Source organism: Cuculus canorus, chromosome 1 (assembly GCF_017976375.1).
Source record: "Cuculus canorus isolate bCucCan1 chromosome 1, bCucCan1.pri, whole genome shotgun sequence".
NCBI classification, from domain to species: domain Eukaryota; kingdom Metazoa; phylum Chordata; class Aves; order Cuculiformes; family Cuculidae; genus Cuculus; species Cuculus canorus.
In genome coordinates, this window is record NC_071401.1 from 163,808,319 (window position 1) to 163,824,527 (window position 16,209).

At 37.5% G+C, this 16,209-nt stretch overlaps 1 protein-coding gene across 7 annotated transcripts in view; it reads right to left on the reverse strand.

The window, feature by feature from the left end:
- PPFIA2 (PTPRF interacting protein alpha 2) overlaps positions 1-16,005 on the reverse strand; it is a 321,457-nt gene extending 305,452 nt beyond the window's left edge. For 3 of the 7 annotated variants that reach the window (XM_054080047.1, XM_054080040.1, XM_054080019.1), the window contains exons 1-2: positions 15,657-16,002; positions 5,098-5,348 (exon numbers count right to left, since the gene is read on the reverse strand). In XM_054080047.1, the coding sequence (XP_053936022.1) occupies positions 5,098-5,346 (249 nt within the window). In that variant the 5' untranslated portion in view covers positions 5,347-5,348; positions 15,657-16,002. Of the gene's footprint in view, positions 1-5,097; positions 5,349-15,656 lie in introns of all 7 variants that reach the window. The other 4 variants (XM_054080032.1, XM_054080013.1, XM_054080066.1 and 1 more) reach the window with 3 other exon arrangements.
- Between the last annotated feature and the right edge of the window lie 204 nt (positions 16,006-16,209).

The window sequence follows — 16,209 nt, forward strand, 5'->3', positions numbered from 1 at the left end:
TGCAGGACAGGAGAAAGAGACTGACAATTAACAGAGAAATTGTCCTGACTTTGACAAATCATCAGGATCCATTTCAGCATCATGAAGTCCTTTGAAATGCTACCAAAGTTATTCTATTTTAACATCTTGCATTGCCACAGGCCTGGGCCACATTGTTCTTCCTGTTTCTGGTAACATAATATTCAAGAGACAAACTGAAAGACAGGATATTCCTCCTGAACATCAGGAAACACAGTTTACTCTAAGAGTGACTGACTGCTGGCTTTCCCAGAGAAGTTGTGGAGTCTACCCTGAGAGATATTCAAAAGCCATCCGGAAGCAGTGCTAAGCAGCCTGTACTTAGAAACCCTGCTGGGGCAGAAGGGTTGGACAAAGCGACCTCCAGAGGTCCCTCACAACCTCGACCATTCTGGGGCTCTATGAATATTAGATTAATTTCCAAGTAAATCACAAAGGAAGCACATTATTAATGAACAAAATACACATATTTCACTAGAGGGTGATGATCTATGAACTTCTTCATATAAATAATACTTCAGTATCTTCCATAACTTGAAACTTTCTGAAAGACTAAAAAAAAAAAAATATTTCCACAAAACAAGCGTAGTTCATCATTTATCAGAGCACATTTGTAATTATTATAACTCTTAATGATTCATTATATGACACAATTTGTATTTCTTCATGTTTACAAGGCAACTAATGCAGGTGACATATTCTAGACAATTTACCTTAGAAAGATTGTGGTGAAATTAGCTTCAGAGAGTTACAATTGAACATTTTCCTCATTATACCCCTAAAAATAGGAGTTACAGTTTCTAACTACAGTTACTAACCTTTAGTAGAGCAGTTTTTATGCTGCAGTAAAAGACCTAATTTTAATCCAATAAAATAAAAACATACTGTTAAGTATTTAGATCCTATGCTTCCCCATTGCAGTGGAGTTGTATTTAGCAATTTTTTTTTTTTTTTCTGGACTCAAGAGTCATGACCTAAATACAATAAATTCCTGTCATAAGGGAACAGCAGTGCAGACTCAAATACACTTTCCTTAGAGGCTTCCGCTGTCAACAGGCAGCTTTGGGAAGAATGAACAAGACCACCTGTGAACTAGATTCTTCATATCAGAAGACCTATTATGCACAGAACATTTCTCAACTTAATTGCACTGTCACATAATTCTAATATTTTTAGTAAAAATATCTAGATTCATGTTTCTTTCTTTGTGTGAATGATCCCACACAGCATAGAATCTCTCCACAGTGAAGTACGAAATAAAGAATAGGAAGGGGTGTTCTGGCTCAAGGTCAGAGATTAACCAAAGGTACTGTGATATAGGATATCTTTCACATCAGTTTCATGTTGAAAACAGTTTGGGGTTTTTACTCTATTTTTGTCTAAGAAAGATTGATTTTGAATGTCATTCCTTGATATTCAAGACCTTCTTCTGATGAATGATATATGATTATTCATGGTTTCCTCTATTAATTTTCTCTTCCAACAACATTGCTTTTGGCTTAAACCACCTCTTTCACCTTTACCTAGTCGTTTCATCTTCCCGCCTCTACAAGAAAATTTACAAAATCACTCACATTCTCTCTCAATTCAGTTTTCCCCAGTAGTAAGAAAAGTTCAATTAGTCTTTTCATGAAGATGTTATCACTGCTTTGCTCTAGCAGTCTTTTTCTCAATTTCTTCTAACTTATAGTTGGTTCTCAATCACTACAGAGCCAAAATACACACAATAACATTCAAAACACCCCTTGGTTCAACTGCATTAATACCTACTGATAATAGAAATCTCCTATGTAATATATTTCAGAATGATATTCACCTTTCTTACACCCACCTGCTGCTGGCTGCCTACAACATCTCTACTACCTAAAAGGTCAGAACATAAAGTTTTCTTATTAACTGTGAGATACAGGACCCTTACCTTGTAACATGCAATATCATCCCTCCTCTGTTACTCTTGCTCTTGTGTATTATCATACTCATTCCCTTAGTATACCGCTCATTTTGTTTGGTCTAAAGTTTCCGCTAGCATGCTCCTTCTTCTTACGCTCAAAAATTGATCCCAAAACCATATTCTTCATCAACAACTACAGGCCTCCTTCCATCCTGCCAATCTCTACTGTAAGTGAATTTTTTTCGTCTCTCTCTTTTATTACTAACCTCACTAACTATCTTACTTTTTCTTACTCACTTGACATCTACGTGTAATTTAAGTGGGGCCACTTCAAAAGATACCTGTTTTAGGGATATCATAGTCCCCTTGTCTAATGATTTTGATGTTGAGTTCTGTATAAAGATGACTTTAGTAAACTCTTGTCGTATTTTCAAGTTAACTTTTTGACGTATTACTAGTTTTCCATCAAAAATAAGTTTTGAAGTCTTCTCTATTATTACATTTTGTTTATTTGGTCTGTAATTGTCCGCTCACTCTTTCCCTCTTTCCTTAAACACGGCTGTTTATTTAAACATAGATGTTCCTACAATTCAGACTGATAATCTGATAAAAATTATTTCAATGATAGCAACTGGTAAGACAACTGTATTTCTGTAACTAAAATTTGAAAGATGTGGTTATCTCTACATTGTTATACCGCAGTATAAATCAGTATAGAAACTTTCAGCAGTCTACAGTCATGCCTCACATTTTGGCCACAGCATTTAACAGCTGTGACTGTAACAGCATTAACTAATATCTCAAGCTTCATACTTAATATTATTAATGATTTCCTATTTCCAAACAGACAAGATTTTTTAATAGCTTGTTCATTACCCCAGTTTTCATGCAAGTTTTTTTGTTCAGATTCTATTTATAAAAATTGCAATGATTTTTCCCAATCATATTTTTAACTGTTAAGACAAGAAACAAAAACTGTCCTAACAAAAATGTTTTGCAATGTAGCTATGCCAATACACGCTTTTTACATGCAAAGCACTATGTAAGTGCTCAGAAATAACTGAGTTTTGAGGACCATTCAAGAAATCAAGAGATAAAAGAAATATGTTCTGATAAAGCAAGATTCATTAGATATCATGTTATAACTGAACCACAATTATCATAGTTATTGTGTATTTGTGTATTCTTCTCTTAAACTGAGTGAATGCAGAATTCTTCCTCTGCACAATAAAAGTACTAGGTAGTGTTTTGTCACAGGGCTATGTCAGGCAGCCAGCAATGCATGCTTGCCATTCATAAAACTGTAAACAAAAAAGAAAATGGTAAAAGTACTATGCAGAATATCTCAAATCCAGAAAGGAAGCTAAATAATATGGCAGCCACATGGAAGTAATTTTCCTGGAAGGCTGAATTACTGGAATGTTATATTACTAGCCCAGTATTCTCTACTTATAGAAACAGGTTCCTACAGAACTGAATTACTTTCAAGAAGATCTACACAAACTAACTGATGTGAAAAAGATTTAGTTCTGCTTTGAAGTGTAAGCTGTATGTCACAGTTTCTCACAAAGGAAACCCACATCTCTACTTAGATATATGAATGAATGCTACCTGAAATATGCATTTTTAATGGCACATGGTAGTATAAAGTCTTCACCTGACAAATTGATTACTTTTAGGGGTTGTAAAGCTATCATTCAAAACCACAAAACACCAACATTTACTAGAAAAAACAAAGATTAAAATCATACTATGATCTAAGGCCTTAGAATTTCTCTCTCTTTTAACCTCTGTATCATGTTTACGCTGAATAGTATTTTTCTTAGCGAGTTGCCTGCATTTTGGGAGAGGTTGTGCTTATGTGAGACACAGAAACATTAAGGCTTGGACACATTCTAGTGCTCAATGGAAATGCCTCACTATCGGTTGAGCAGCGAGTGCAAAAGATTTCTAGCAATAACCTTTGAAAAGGAACTATGCTTTCACGTATTCATTTAGACTCTTCTATGTAGAGACACCAGTGGAAAAGAAATTCAACTGCCTGCCAATTAGAGAAAAAACAAACCTTGAATTTACTGTGTATCAAGAAAATTACTACTCCTTTCCGTTTGACCCAAGCCAAGTTCTTGTTGCCTGGAGCTATCACTGAAGTTGCTAATGATATTCTTCAAAAGATTACGGTCTCTTTTTGTTTTTCAGTTCTACACCAAGATATTCCAACAACCTGCTGGGACAGCCCTTAAGCAACTGCTTCTGTTCCCTACTCCAGGGGGTGGGTTTTTTTCCTTTTTTCTCTTTAAAAACTTTGTCATTCATTCGAATCCTCCTTACCACCTCCTTATTCCAATCACATAGCTGAATCTGTGTTCCTTTCTCTACAGCCACCATCTAATAGGTATACAACTTTGCCCAAGAAAGTATGGCTACAATGGCCATCATGGTTACAATCAAACTCTCCAGTAAGTGACAGCTGGGTAATGCAAAGAAAATAATATGGAGAAAAACTGCATTTTGAATCATGCTATATTTCAAACTTCTGGCCAGACATAGAGACTAAATTGTTTCTTTGCTTTTAACTCTAGTATATTGAAAAAATAATGCTATATTGACATATAGTATTGAAATATAATATCATATTATTTAAAAAAAAAAAAACAATTAATTCTGCAGTTCCTGAAAAAGACCAAGATAATGGAATTTGTATAATTATTTAAAAATAAATGAATAAAAATACTAAGATATCCATTTTTGTGATTTTGTGTAGTATCTTATTTAACCTGCATAAGCCAGTTTGATTTGTTGTACACCTAGTTAGAAACTCTTATCTGGAATTGAGTCTGTAGGAAATATCCTCATTCTTATTTCTTCATTCACACCATTAGATCTTTAATTTAAATGATCCCTCATCTGTTGTAAATGCTAGAGCAACAGCCAAAAGAATCAGTAGCTACAGGCCCTCATCTTGCTTTCCTTGAAGTCAACAGCATAACTCCTACTCTTAACTTTGAAGAGAAGACAGGTCCCAAAAAGGTCAAACCAGGTTCTATTAAATTGATAGGAGCTCTGCAGCCAACCTCAATGGGAGCAGAATTTGGGCCTCAAGGAAGGAATACCAATTAGGGTTAAAGTAAGTGGCATTAAGTAGAAAATTGGTGAACCTAAAAAAAGAATCTTTATATACCACATACCTGAGGCAATGCTGAGTTAAGCTGTCGCTGGAGGGAGTCTCTGTCGTAGATGACATCCTGTAGGCGTTGCTGTGCAAGTGACAAGCTTTCCTGTGTCTCCCGAAGAGTATCAAGGAGACGGTCCCTTTCATCCAGCATATTCACCATCAGCTGCTCAAAGTGAGAATCTGAGTCCGAGCCACTGCTTTGGGACCCCCGTTGACTCATCGGGGTGTCCTCGTTTATCGTTGGCATCACTTCACACATCATTTCTTTAAAAAAAACAGGGAAAAGCTCTTCAGTAGAAAAACATCTGAGGGGATTTTATAAGAGAAATTAACTCTGTCACACGGAAACAGTTAGTAGATTATTGCATTGTTTCCTCTTTTAACTTTGGGCTTTCAATGTTAGTCAGGTGGTTGATAGGCAGGGATTAAATACAGTGACTAATTCCACACAGTAGACTTTGCTTTCTAAACTGAGAACAGAATGACTGGAAGGAGATGTAGGTTAACATAATAATTTTCATTGTCAATAGTTTTGCAAATAATGCTCTCTTAAAAAGACAGAAAATACTTCCTCTACAACTGTAGTCTCCTTTATCATTGATTTTCTCCCCCCTTTTACCTTAATATCATCGTTGAATTGTTGCTACTGATGCAACAGCTGCCATTAATTGCCAGATTTTGTCCTGCTCTGGACATTTCTACAGTACAGCTCAGGCTAACCATTGATCCAGTATCATGCTGCCTTAACAATGCCAGGTCAATCTATTTTTCTATCTAGTTATTCCCACCCTCAGGGGAAATTATTCTCTAGTGAGCTCATTTGGTAAGAGTTCAAGAACTAGAAGCTCTCTGCTAATTACCATCCCTGTGATATCCTGTGCAAATTGAATTACCAGGGACAGAATCACTATTGTTTGTTTCCTAAAACAGTCCTGAATAGAGCAAATAATATCACCTAGTCCTGTTCTTCAATTATAAAGCTTCTTATGTAAATCTCAAAATCCAGTTCATATGTGGGGAGAATCTTAAGCTATGAGATACTGGGTTCAGCAGAAAAAGAAAAAACAAGCCAAAGATATGACATGTTTCAAAGCTCAGATTTAAAAAACAAACATACAAACAAAAGTTTGTGTTTATAGAGACCTACTCAGTGAAAGTCACCCAAAGAATCAGAAACTGTTTTTCTAGTATTACTGATTAAGTACAGCAGACATAACTATACATAGTTAATGCTTAATTTATGGAAATTCTCTTATTGTACCAACTATTGGAAGCCTTTTATCTCAGGAAATGGGATCAAGGTGCTTTAGGTTCATATACTGGATGTAGTTTGCTGTGGACCTTCTGGATGTAAACTACAATACATGTGGTCGACACACTTTCACTGTCAATTGTGCCATCATATAACATTCTCATCATTTCAGTCTCAATAGTACAGTGGATTTTCTCCACATATTCTTAAATCTGCTCTGCTTTCCAAATTAGCAAAATGGAACTAGTGAAATTGGAATTTATAAAAAATGGAAGCTCTAGCTGTTACAGAATGTAACTTACAATCAGACCACACACCAGAGAACAAAACAGCTAAGACACCTGTACTTAATTTATTAAAACTCTTCCTACCATTGCTAAGACACAAGCAACCTTTGTGCTAACAGTGCCTGCTGCTAAGATTTACTGGGAAAATGACATAGTTTCATTAAGATTAGCTGGCCTGGATCATATTCTGAACGCTCACACAGAATTCACTATTCTTAATTTTCACTTTTTCGGCAGATATGATAACTAGCAAAGTTGGCACCAAGTACTGGCATTTGAGCATGAATTATAAGCTACTACTGTATAGTTTTCATAGGCAATAGTTTCATTACTGAGGTTTCAGGTAGGTCTTCATCCTGTTTTAATGTCTTAACTAAAGGCAAGGTAAAGCTTGTTTGAGGCTATTATCCACTTAATTAGGTGCAAGAAAAGCAGTTAATAGCTTGAAGTGATAAAACTGAAAAGTTTCTCGCGTCTCCAATATATTTAAGTCAGGTATATTTACTCGGGATTATCTGATTCAGTGCAGCATCTTCATTACTCACAAGATTCAAAACTTTCTATTCAAGAAACCTTTGACTCTTTTAAACTATAGGCTCTACTAGGAAGTACCACAATGTCCTTTCATACTGAGATGATGTTGACACAACAATGCCTCCATCACCATAAAAAAAGTTCAAGTTTAAAAATATTTTGCACCATTACCAGCTGACCTTCCCTTTCCTCTTCTGACTATGGATAGTGTGTACTGTGAGGCACCAGGGACAGGGGTTGACTAAATTCCATAAGGACAGTTGGAATAAGTGAGAACCTGTCCTCCTACACTTCAATTTCCCTGCAGAGGCAGAACAGCTTTGGTGGAGTTCTTGTTGCTCTTAACTGCTTTGTCCACTGTCCACAGTTATCTTGAGATGTAGGACTACCAGCAGGGAGGAAGCCATTGTCTTGCCTCCACAATCCGCTCACAATGTTGCGGGAGTACATTGCACTTAGAAAGGGGCCATCACTCTGCGGAGTGTCTCCACTCAGGCCTCACCTGTGGCTAACCAGCTTGTCAGGTTCACAAATGGATAACTAAAACATCCAAGGCCATCTACCACTCATTCAGTTTAATCATAACTTTTCCATATGCAGCAGGCGGCTAAAGGCCAAGGTCTGTGTGTACCCATTCTTCAAGACCAAAGAAAACAATTCAGATTGTCACTAAACCTTTCCTGCTAAACCATCTAAGAGGGCATGCTTCCTGCTCCAGGGGATTTTCATCAGTGAACTTTCATTATTCAAGAAATTACCTCCAATGTCCTACACATGCAGACCATGTTTGTGGTCTGAACAGCACAGCATACACTACCGCTGCGTACATGCAGTGGCAGACTGAGAGTGATGCAATTTGTCGCACATGCTGGTGTGTGCGTGGGGACAGGTAAGCAAACCTCTGTGCAGAAAGCTGTTGCTACCTTAGCACCTTGTAGTCAATCTACGTAGAAAATCTCCTCCTGTAGTCATTATGGGGATGCAGAAAGCAACATATGTAAGTGGGGCAGCAATAGAATCCACGGGTTGAATGCTCATGGCACTATTACCATGTCTTCTCTCTCTAAGCTGCTGTATTCAGGGAGAGGAATGAACCATGTAATGTGCTTATTTTGAAAGCCTGGGTTCATTATCCTGACATAGCACAAGTAACGAACTTGGGCTATGAGTAAGACAGCAGAGAAAGCAGGGAACGGGTGGGCAATTCCTAATGTGGGCAGTTGCTATTTGGAAGTTTTCTCCCACAGCTCACAGCCTCAGAAGAATCTTTAAAGGGCACAGCAGTTCTTTCAGTCAGACTGGTGATGTATATTGCTTTCCAGCAGTATGGAGATCAATGCCATTATTCCATTGTAACCACATGTATCCTCTCCCTTTCCTCACTCTCAGCTTAGAGACAAATATAGAAAAGCAGTATGCTAACCTGGACTAGATGAGAAATACTGGTAAGGCATGCCAGAACGGGATACTTGCAACAGTAAGGAGCAGGGGAAAGTGGGATCCTGGGCTATGTCCTCACAGGGAACTTTTCTGGGAGCCAACAATGACGACCCCAGAATGAGTCTGAAGGGAACCTGGCCTGTCAGGGTCTTTCAGGGCCAGGAAAAAAAAAAAAAAAAGGAAAAAAAATTCAAAAAATGACAGGTTTATTGTGAGGTTCCCAAATAAAGATTTCTTGTAGCTCATCATGAAAGACATATATGCCAAGCTGTTCCAATTTACTATGATTAGTATCTTATTGCCTTTACAAAACCATTCTTTTTCCTTTTTTAGACTTTATCAGGCATTTATCACTTTTATACCTGCCAGCAGATGGGATGCTTTCAATGTCCTGAGGCTGCTACCATTGTTCCCAAGAAATGCTGGCCTTCTTCCAGTACATGTTCAAGAACAGTCACTTATTGCACCCCTTATGAACTTTCTGCTTGATAGTGGAAAGGAAACAAAATACTGACAATATCTGAAGAATTTTAAAAGGAAGAAAAAAAAAGGAAAAAAGAAAAGAGAGGTTGATCAAGAGGGGTTGCAACAAAACCCCAGGCAGGTAAAGCAGAGAAAGGACTTCAACAAGAGCAGAGGAAGAGTGGCAGCAAACAGTTCAATCACAACTTAGTAGCAGGAGATTAACAGCTGAAGACAAATAAGAGGGCACATATGCATTTGGATCGTCATAGGGCAAGTGAATAACGTCAGGGAGTTACAATGAGACTTCTGATGGTGTGCATGTATTAGACAACTTTTGGTTAACCACATGATGATGTGGTTCACACAGGGGGTCAAGACATTAGATTGAAGAGTTTAATTATAGCTGAAGGGAATTTAGTTTGCACACACCAAAAGCACATAAAGAACCAAGCCAACACAATGCAGACGGAAACAACTGAAGGATTCACATTAAAACATAAAATAAAAATGGAATTCCTATGGACAGCTAGGTATGATTACTAATTGGTCATACTCCAAGTAATTTTAATTGTATTTTTAGATTTCCAGTGGGGGAAGAGGGCAACTTCTGATTTTTCTTCTATGTAACTCTGAATTTCAAACCTAATTTTTGTGATTCAAACATGCCAAAACCCCAACAATTTTTACTCTGGCTTCCTAATAAAATAAACTTAAATATTTCATACACTGAAATCAGAAGGAATTACTGTAACTACATACTCTAGCCTCACTCATCGCAAACCATAAATCTGAATTAACCTAAAGTATATATTACACAGGAAGGCTTTCAACCATTAAGAACTAAAAGTGATCTTTCTAGTAAAATAACCAGAATTAGTTAATCTTCCTGTAAAAAATATACGCCTCATTCAGCTGCATTTATAGGAGAGACACAGTCACATTCAACGCTGCAATTCTTAAAGGCTCAGAATAAGGCTATTGGCAGGATGATTCTATTACATTTTCAACCTACCGTGGCAGATGCATTTTTGTGGGTGATCTGTGACTTTACAGAACTATTGATACATCTGAGATACATTTTATGATGTATGCATGAATCAATTTTTGTATAGCTAAGTCAAAGGCATCTTGACTTACAGGATATACGTAGTTCAGGAATAATAAATCCATGCATATGGAGCAGGTATTTGTCTCAAGTACACAGTTCCTAATTCATGCAGATAGGATCAACTCAGAACAGTACTCAGCAGAATACACCATCTTTAAACTGGCTTTTTGTCCTCCATTCTTACTGCTTCAAAGGCTAGTTAGGCTTATAGAACTTGATTTTCTAAACCACAACTTTTGGATAGACCAAATTCAGTCATACACTGGCACCCAGATATTCCATGTTTTCTAACTGTCTTTATCAGCCAATGGTTTGAGATTCTGCTCCTCCTGTGATATAATTGCCTGTGTATAACTATATAAACAGAGACAGCCCCAAAAGATCAAAGATCAGGATGAAGTTTCCCAGCCCTGTATTCTTCTGAATTGATTTTATACAATGTTAGTTCTTCGTTCAACTCCATGTGCAAACTAAAATTCAGATGCAAAAATACATTCATTCAGACTGTCCATACATTTTAAGCTCTTCATTTAGTATGTGCATGCCAGCTCCTATGTTAAGATTTTTGCTATCCTAGGATACTAGTCCTTTGACAAATCAATACATTCCTATCAACTACTACAAGGCAATTACAGTTACATACCTCTGACGAGCCCTAGTAGGGGAAAAGAATTCAGATCTGACAATAACAGTAAAGAAAGGATGAGTGAAGAAAAACAATTTGCATGAAGCATCAGAATCCCTTCCCTGAAGTTTACAGCAGAAAGCATGAGTTGCATTGCCACAATTCTAAACTGCAAATTAACTTTTAATTTTCAGGTAATGTGACACAATATAAGCAAAATTGGAGTCTATAAATATCTGCCTTAAACTTCACAAATTTACAGTGATTGCTGAATCTTCTTTTTATTTTCTAAATCTGCACTAAGCAAACCTGATCTTATTTTGCAGCTGGCCAGCACTGGGCAAGGTGTTGGTGCAGATGACCTCCAAAGATCCCTTCCACACTGAATAATTCCGTGTGTTGGGACAGAGTTTTAAACCAAGTGCAAAGAATTCACTCATTTACCAGAGATTCTGAAATTTAATATACCTTTAAAGAAGACTGGAGAGAAATTTGAAACAAAAAACCCCCCAAACCTCACATTATTTCTAATCTTTTTGCATTCACAAAAAACCAAACCCAAAATGCTGGTTTTATTAGGATGCCCTGCCTTGTGGAGAATTTGGCGCTCTATGTTTTATACTTAGAAGATAAGACTTGTACAAAAAGTGAAGAAAATTGTTATTAAAAAATAAAAATAAAACTGTTAATACTTGATTACTAATCAAATATGTCCACATTTTCAGATATCGGTATTTACATTAAAGGTCCTAATCTCTGAGTGACATAAAAAACCCAAAGCAAAACCAAAAAAATGTGCTTTTTAGTCACCCAAATTTAAACAAAAATCTGTGCTATATGGGCTTATTTTTTTTAACTAAAGGCAGTTACCTTTTGTCAGAAAATATACACAAAAATATAAACTAAAATATTATACTGGATTATAAAGTGCCACATTTCAGAACATCTTAAACTTACACGTTTGAAAAGGTCAGCTTTTATGACCTCACTTACATTCTGCCTTTACTTATCATTCAAATTACTGAAGCAAAAGAAAGATTTGAAAAAATATTTTGATGCTTTATATTTTTTCAGCTACCCAGTGAATCACAGCAAAGCAACTAATGAAAAAATAATTTTAGAATGAGGACTGAAAGGTTGCTGAAGACTAGATTGGCTGGGGAACACATATACATGCTATTAAAGTAGCTGTAAGTAGTAGATGCTCCTTCTAGAACTGAAATTGAAGAATTGGCAAACATAAATAAATGTTTTTCCCCAAAATTCCAACACTGACACTGTTCCTGCTTAAGATCCTAATCTGTTCACAAGTTAATGTTTAAAGCATACATAAAGGTGTGAGGTGCTTGGTACATTTAGGAAGTTTTTCTAACTATGTCATTAATGAGAATTCAAAACATGAAGACATCATTCTCACGTGGATAGGGAAGCTTTCCTAACATCATCCTCTCAAAAAAGCAATCAATCAATCAAATAATCAAACCCTCAAACAAACTCAAGAACCAAGAAGACTTGCTTTCTTCTCAAAAGAAAGATACATGGTGTTGAATGCAGTAAACTCAGAAATCTGTAAGCAGCTATCAGGAGTCAGCTTTGCAGAGTCTGAGTAAATTCCCAGTGACGTCATTCACTAAGGATTTCTTTACCAAAACTCTGTTCATAAGAAAGAAGAAGGAAAAGATGAAGGAGGAGTACTTTGAGTATCTAGCTTGGTTTCCTAATTTGATACCTCAAATCCTACTTAACTATATCACTGGTCCCCAACCATGCATCAAGCAAGTCCACGCAGCTATTTGTGCCACTAGAGGTGAACTGCAGGCTGTTGCCCACAGAAAACTGAGTCAGAAAAGGAGCTGGGGGAGGAATGGAAGGGGAGAAGGAACACATAATGAATAACTTTCAGTAACCACCATGGTCTTAAGGAGCAGATGAGGAAAAGGCCAGATAATTACAGTAGCTGCAACCCACTACTAAGTGGCAGCTCTCTTGCTCTCTCAGGATATGACTGAATATACACTGAGTTATATATACGTGAGGGAACACACATACAAGAAAGAACATTGTGGGAGCTGGAATTTCTTTCAGTGGGTGTTAGGAACTGCAAGTGTTGGATTAAACACCTCTGCCTTGTCTCTTCAAGACCTCAGAGCTCTGTGAAAACAAAATAAACCCTAATGTACATTATTCTGTGCAAAACTTCCCATATGTCCAGGCTGCAAACAAGAGAAAGGAGTGGAGGGAAAGGACTTAACAAGGTGACATATGCTTCATTAATACCTAAACATGTGTTATATACCTCTTTACTCAAAGGAAAACAAGAGAAAGTTTTGTCCTATTGCCAGAAAAAGGCTGACTTGCCCTTCTATTATTACTTGTAGTAATACAACGTAATTAAAGCTATGCTTGACTGAGCTAAGTCAACAAAAATAAGACTTTTTAAGTGTGTTTCTCTTTCTTTAAAAATAAAAGCTCCATTGATACTGAACTTAGTATCTCTGAAGTAAAAAGTTTACCACTTTACCTACCATCATGAACATAAATAAAGCAATATCCCAATACAGTATGTATATCAGCCATCAGCATTTTACACAAACACTGTTTCTTATATTCATCAGGAGTCACAGAGAAGATATAACAATTTTCTTGCTCTGGGAGCACACAAAGTGCCCCAAACCCTCAACAACTGCAACAGACACTAAACTTGTGTGGCACCTTAGAACTATCCCAAACATTCTGAGAGGTTCTGAAGGGGGAACGGAATACTGTCAAATTATTGCTTTCCTTAAAATCCATGTAGCACATATATGTTTCCTAGAAAAAGGCTTTTAGGCAATGTAATAACTTTATAAAACTTCTATTTTGAAACAAAGTCTAAGCGCTTATTTTCATAGTATTTCTAGACCTCAAGTGCTCAGGTATCCCAGCCATACACAATGGCAGCCTATGAAACATCACTTTAAAGTTCTCTAAATATATTCTCTTCCTTGTCCATTGTGTATCTACTACATCATCTATGGCAAAATGTATTACAGGTTTCTTGGTTCCTAGTTCAGTGTTTTCTCCAATTATCTGCATTAAGCCTAACCCAACAACTGCTTAAATTCATGGAAATTCTATAATGGACTTCAGTGGATTTAGATCAGTGTTAATGGTTGGAAAAATCACTAATATAGGCAAGCTATCAACCTCCTGTCATTTTACTACCTCCAAACAGGAGCATAAAATCACTGATGTATGTTATGCATGACTAGGGAGCACTCTGGATGATCACTGCCTACAATATTAAGAGAAACCACGAACAGGTTTCCCCTATAAGTACACAACATTCAGCTGGCAAAAAACAATGATTGTTCAAAGTGATCTGTTCTATGAAAGGGGGAAAGTGTCCTTCATTGTCACTGCATTAATGATGTTTCAAGTTGTATGAAAAAATGTCACAACAGATGTATTGCGTTAGCTGCATTATGTCTTCATCCAGTGTGAACTCAAATATTAGCTGGAATAGGAATCCTGCAGCTCAGTTTAGACATCCAGATGAGTGAATGGACAAGAACTGCAACAAACAGCACAGGATATGCCCACCCTTGCTTAAGAGTTATATAAAGCTCCTTTTCAGGAGCTACTCCATTAACAACTAAATTGATAGCAATTCTCTGATATTATCTTTTTCTACAGATGCTGATCATCATGTACGGACCAGGTGTGAAAGTGCATCCTCAATACTGACTTCTTGTCAAATTACTTGAAATTTCTGTGGTGCATATGCTACAAAGGTAGAAAATGAAAAAGTTGTCATCTTTCTCCTCATTGGACCCCACCCTATCTGACATCTTCTGTTATCTCGATTGTGCAAGAGTCTTGGAATTATTTTTTTTTTTTACAGTGATTTTTTTAATAAACACCTCTGCAATCTTATGTAGCCTGGGAATAATTTGCCAGCTGGACCTCTTTCACTTGAGCAAGCTCTGGGAATAAGATGGAACACTACTTGGCTTCAGCCTGACAAAGGCTCTTAGACAAGCATTCATTTTGCTCACCTTGAAGGCTACCACCTTAGATGTGAATCTAATTTTATTCCCTCACCTTCCTGTCCACAATGGATTTTAAAAGCTTGTTTTCTGGGTACTCAGATGTTTGATTTGCACATGGAGGTGGAGCAGTCATTTCAAGTTACTTGTAATTGTGCTGCAGGAAAAAGAAGTAGAAATCTAACTACCTACCATACATTCTAGCCCTTCCACAGTGACATCAGCTTGAAAACTCATTTCATTGGATCATTCCGGATATTTTGCATTTACAAGCTATATTTTTTTCAAATCATTAAACAGGTATAGTGGTTGATAAAAACAGTTCTTACTGCAATTATGTCTTTTCAGATGTTCTCAGCAAGATTGCTTTTAGGCAGCGCAGTGTAATTCCTTAAGGAAAATCCTTCCTATTGTCTGAGTTGCATTACATGCATATTCCTCCTCCTAGTTAACTCCTTACCTGCCAGTCTCTCCTAAACTATGATATCACCTTTAACAGAAGCATTCCGCACTCCTTCCACAGAGGAAAGGTGATCAACACAGTATCTTAAGAAAAGGACTCATTCCAACTATCTGTTCTTTATGTCATCCCTCTGGCCTCATATCTCCCTTAATGGCACAGAAAAAAAAAAAAAAAAAAAAAAAAAGAAGTTGGCTTCATGTTCTTTAGTCTGAATTTCCCCAACTCCCATTACAGAAATATGTTTAAATAAAACCCCACAAGTACTATAGAAAGAAGACAGGCAGCAAGATTTTCCATTTGCACCCCACCTCCTGGAGGGTATCAAGGCTAAGGAGGGAAATGTCTAACTCAGAAATAGAAGGTTCAGTACCTAGTGGCTTTTATTCGGTGTCTGCTATTTCACTTGATCAATAACAACCGCAGTCTCCACCGGCTTCGAGCGGGGACTCACACAGCCGAGCACTCCTGGATCATCTTCCTAGCAACGGTGACACAGGCGATGCTCCGAGGAACCCCAAGCCCCCGCACCCGTCCTCCGGCAAGACTGGCAGCTCGGCAGCTCAGCATTTTCTTCGGTCACTTCGTCAGCAGCCAAGAGGAGAAGCATCCATGGGAAAAATGGCATATTACAAATTTTGCTTTGGGAAGCAGAGAGCGGCTCAGACCATTGTAGGGAGCAGGAGGGGGAGCGGCTCTTAAAGCTCCAGCAGCACCTTTCGAGCAACAGCATCTTTGCAGCTGGAAGCAAGCGATTACAGGGGGGAGGGGCCAGGGCCAGGGCGAAAGCATCTTTCTTTTATTTCTTATCTTTTGTTAAACTTAACCGAGGGATATCTGGCTCCTCTGATTCTTCAGTACTTCCCAGGCTAATTACGCCTCTGTTTGTGACCCAAGTCCACACGCACGCACGCCTGCCGATCAAA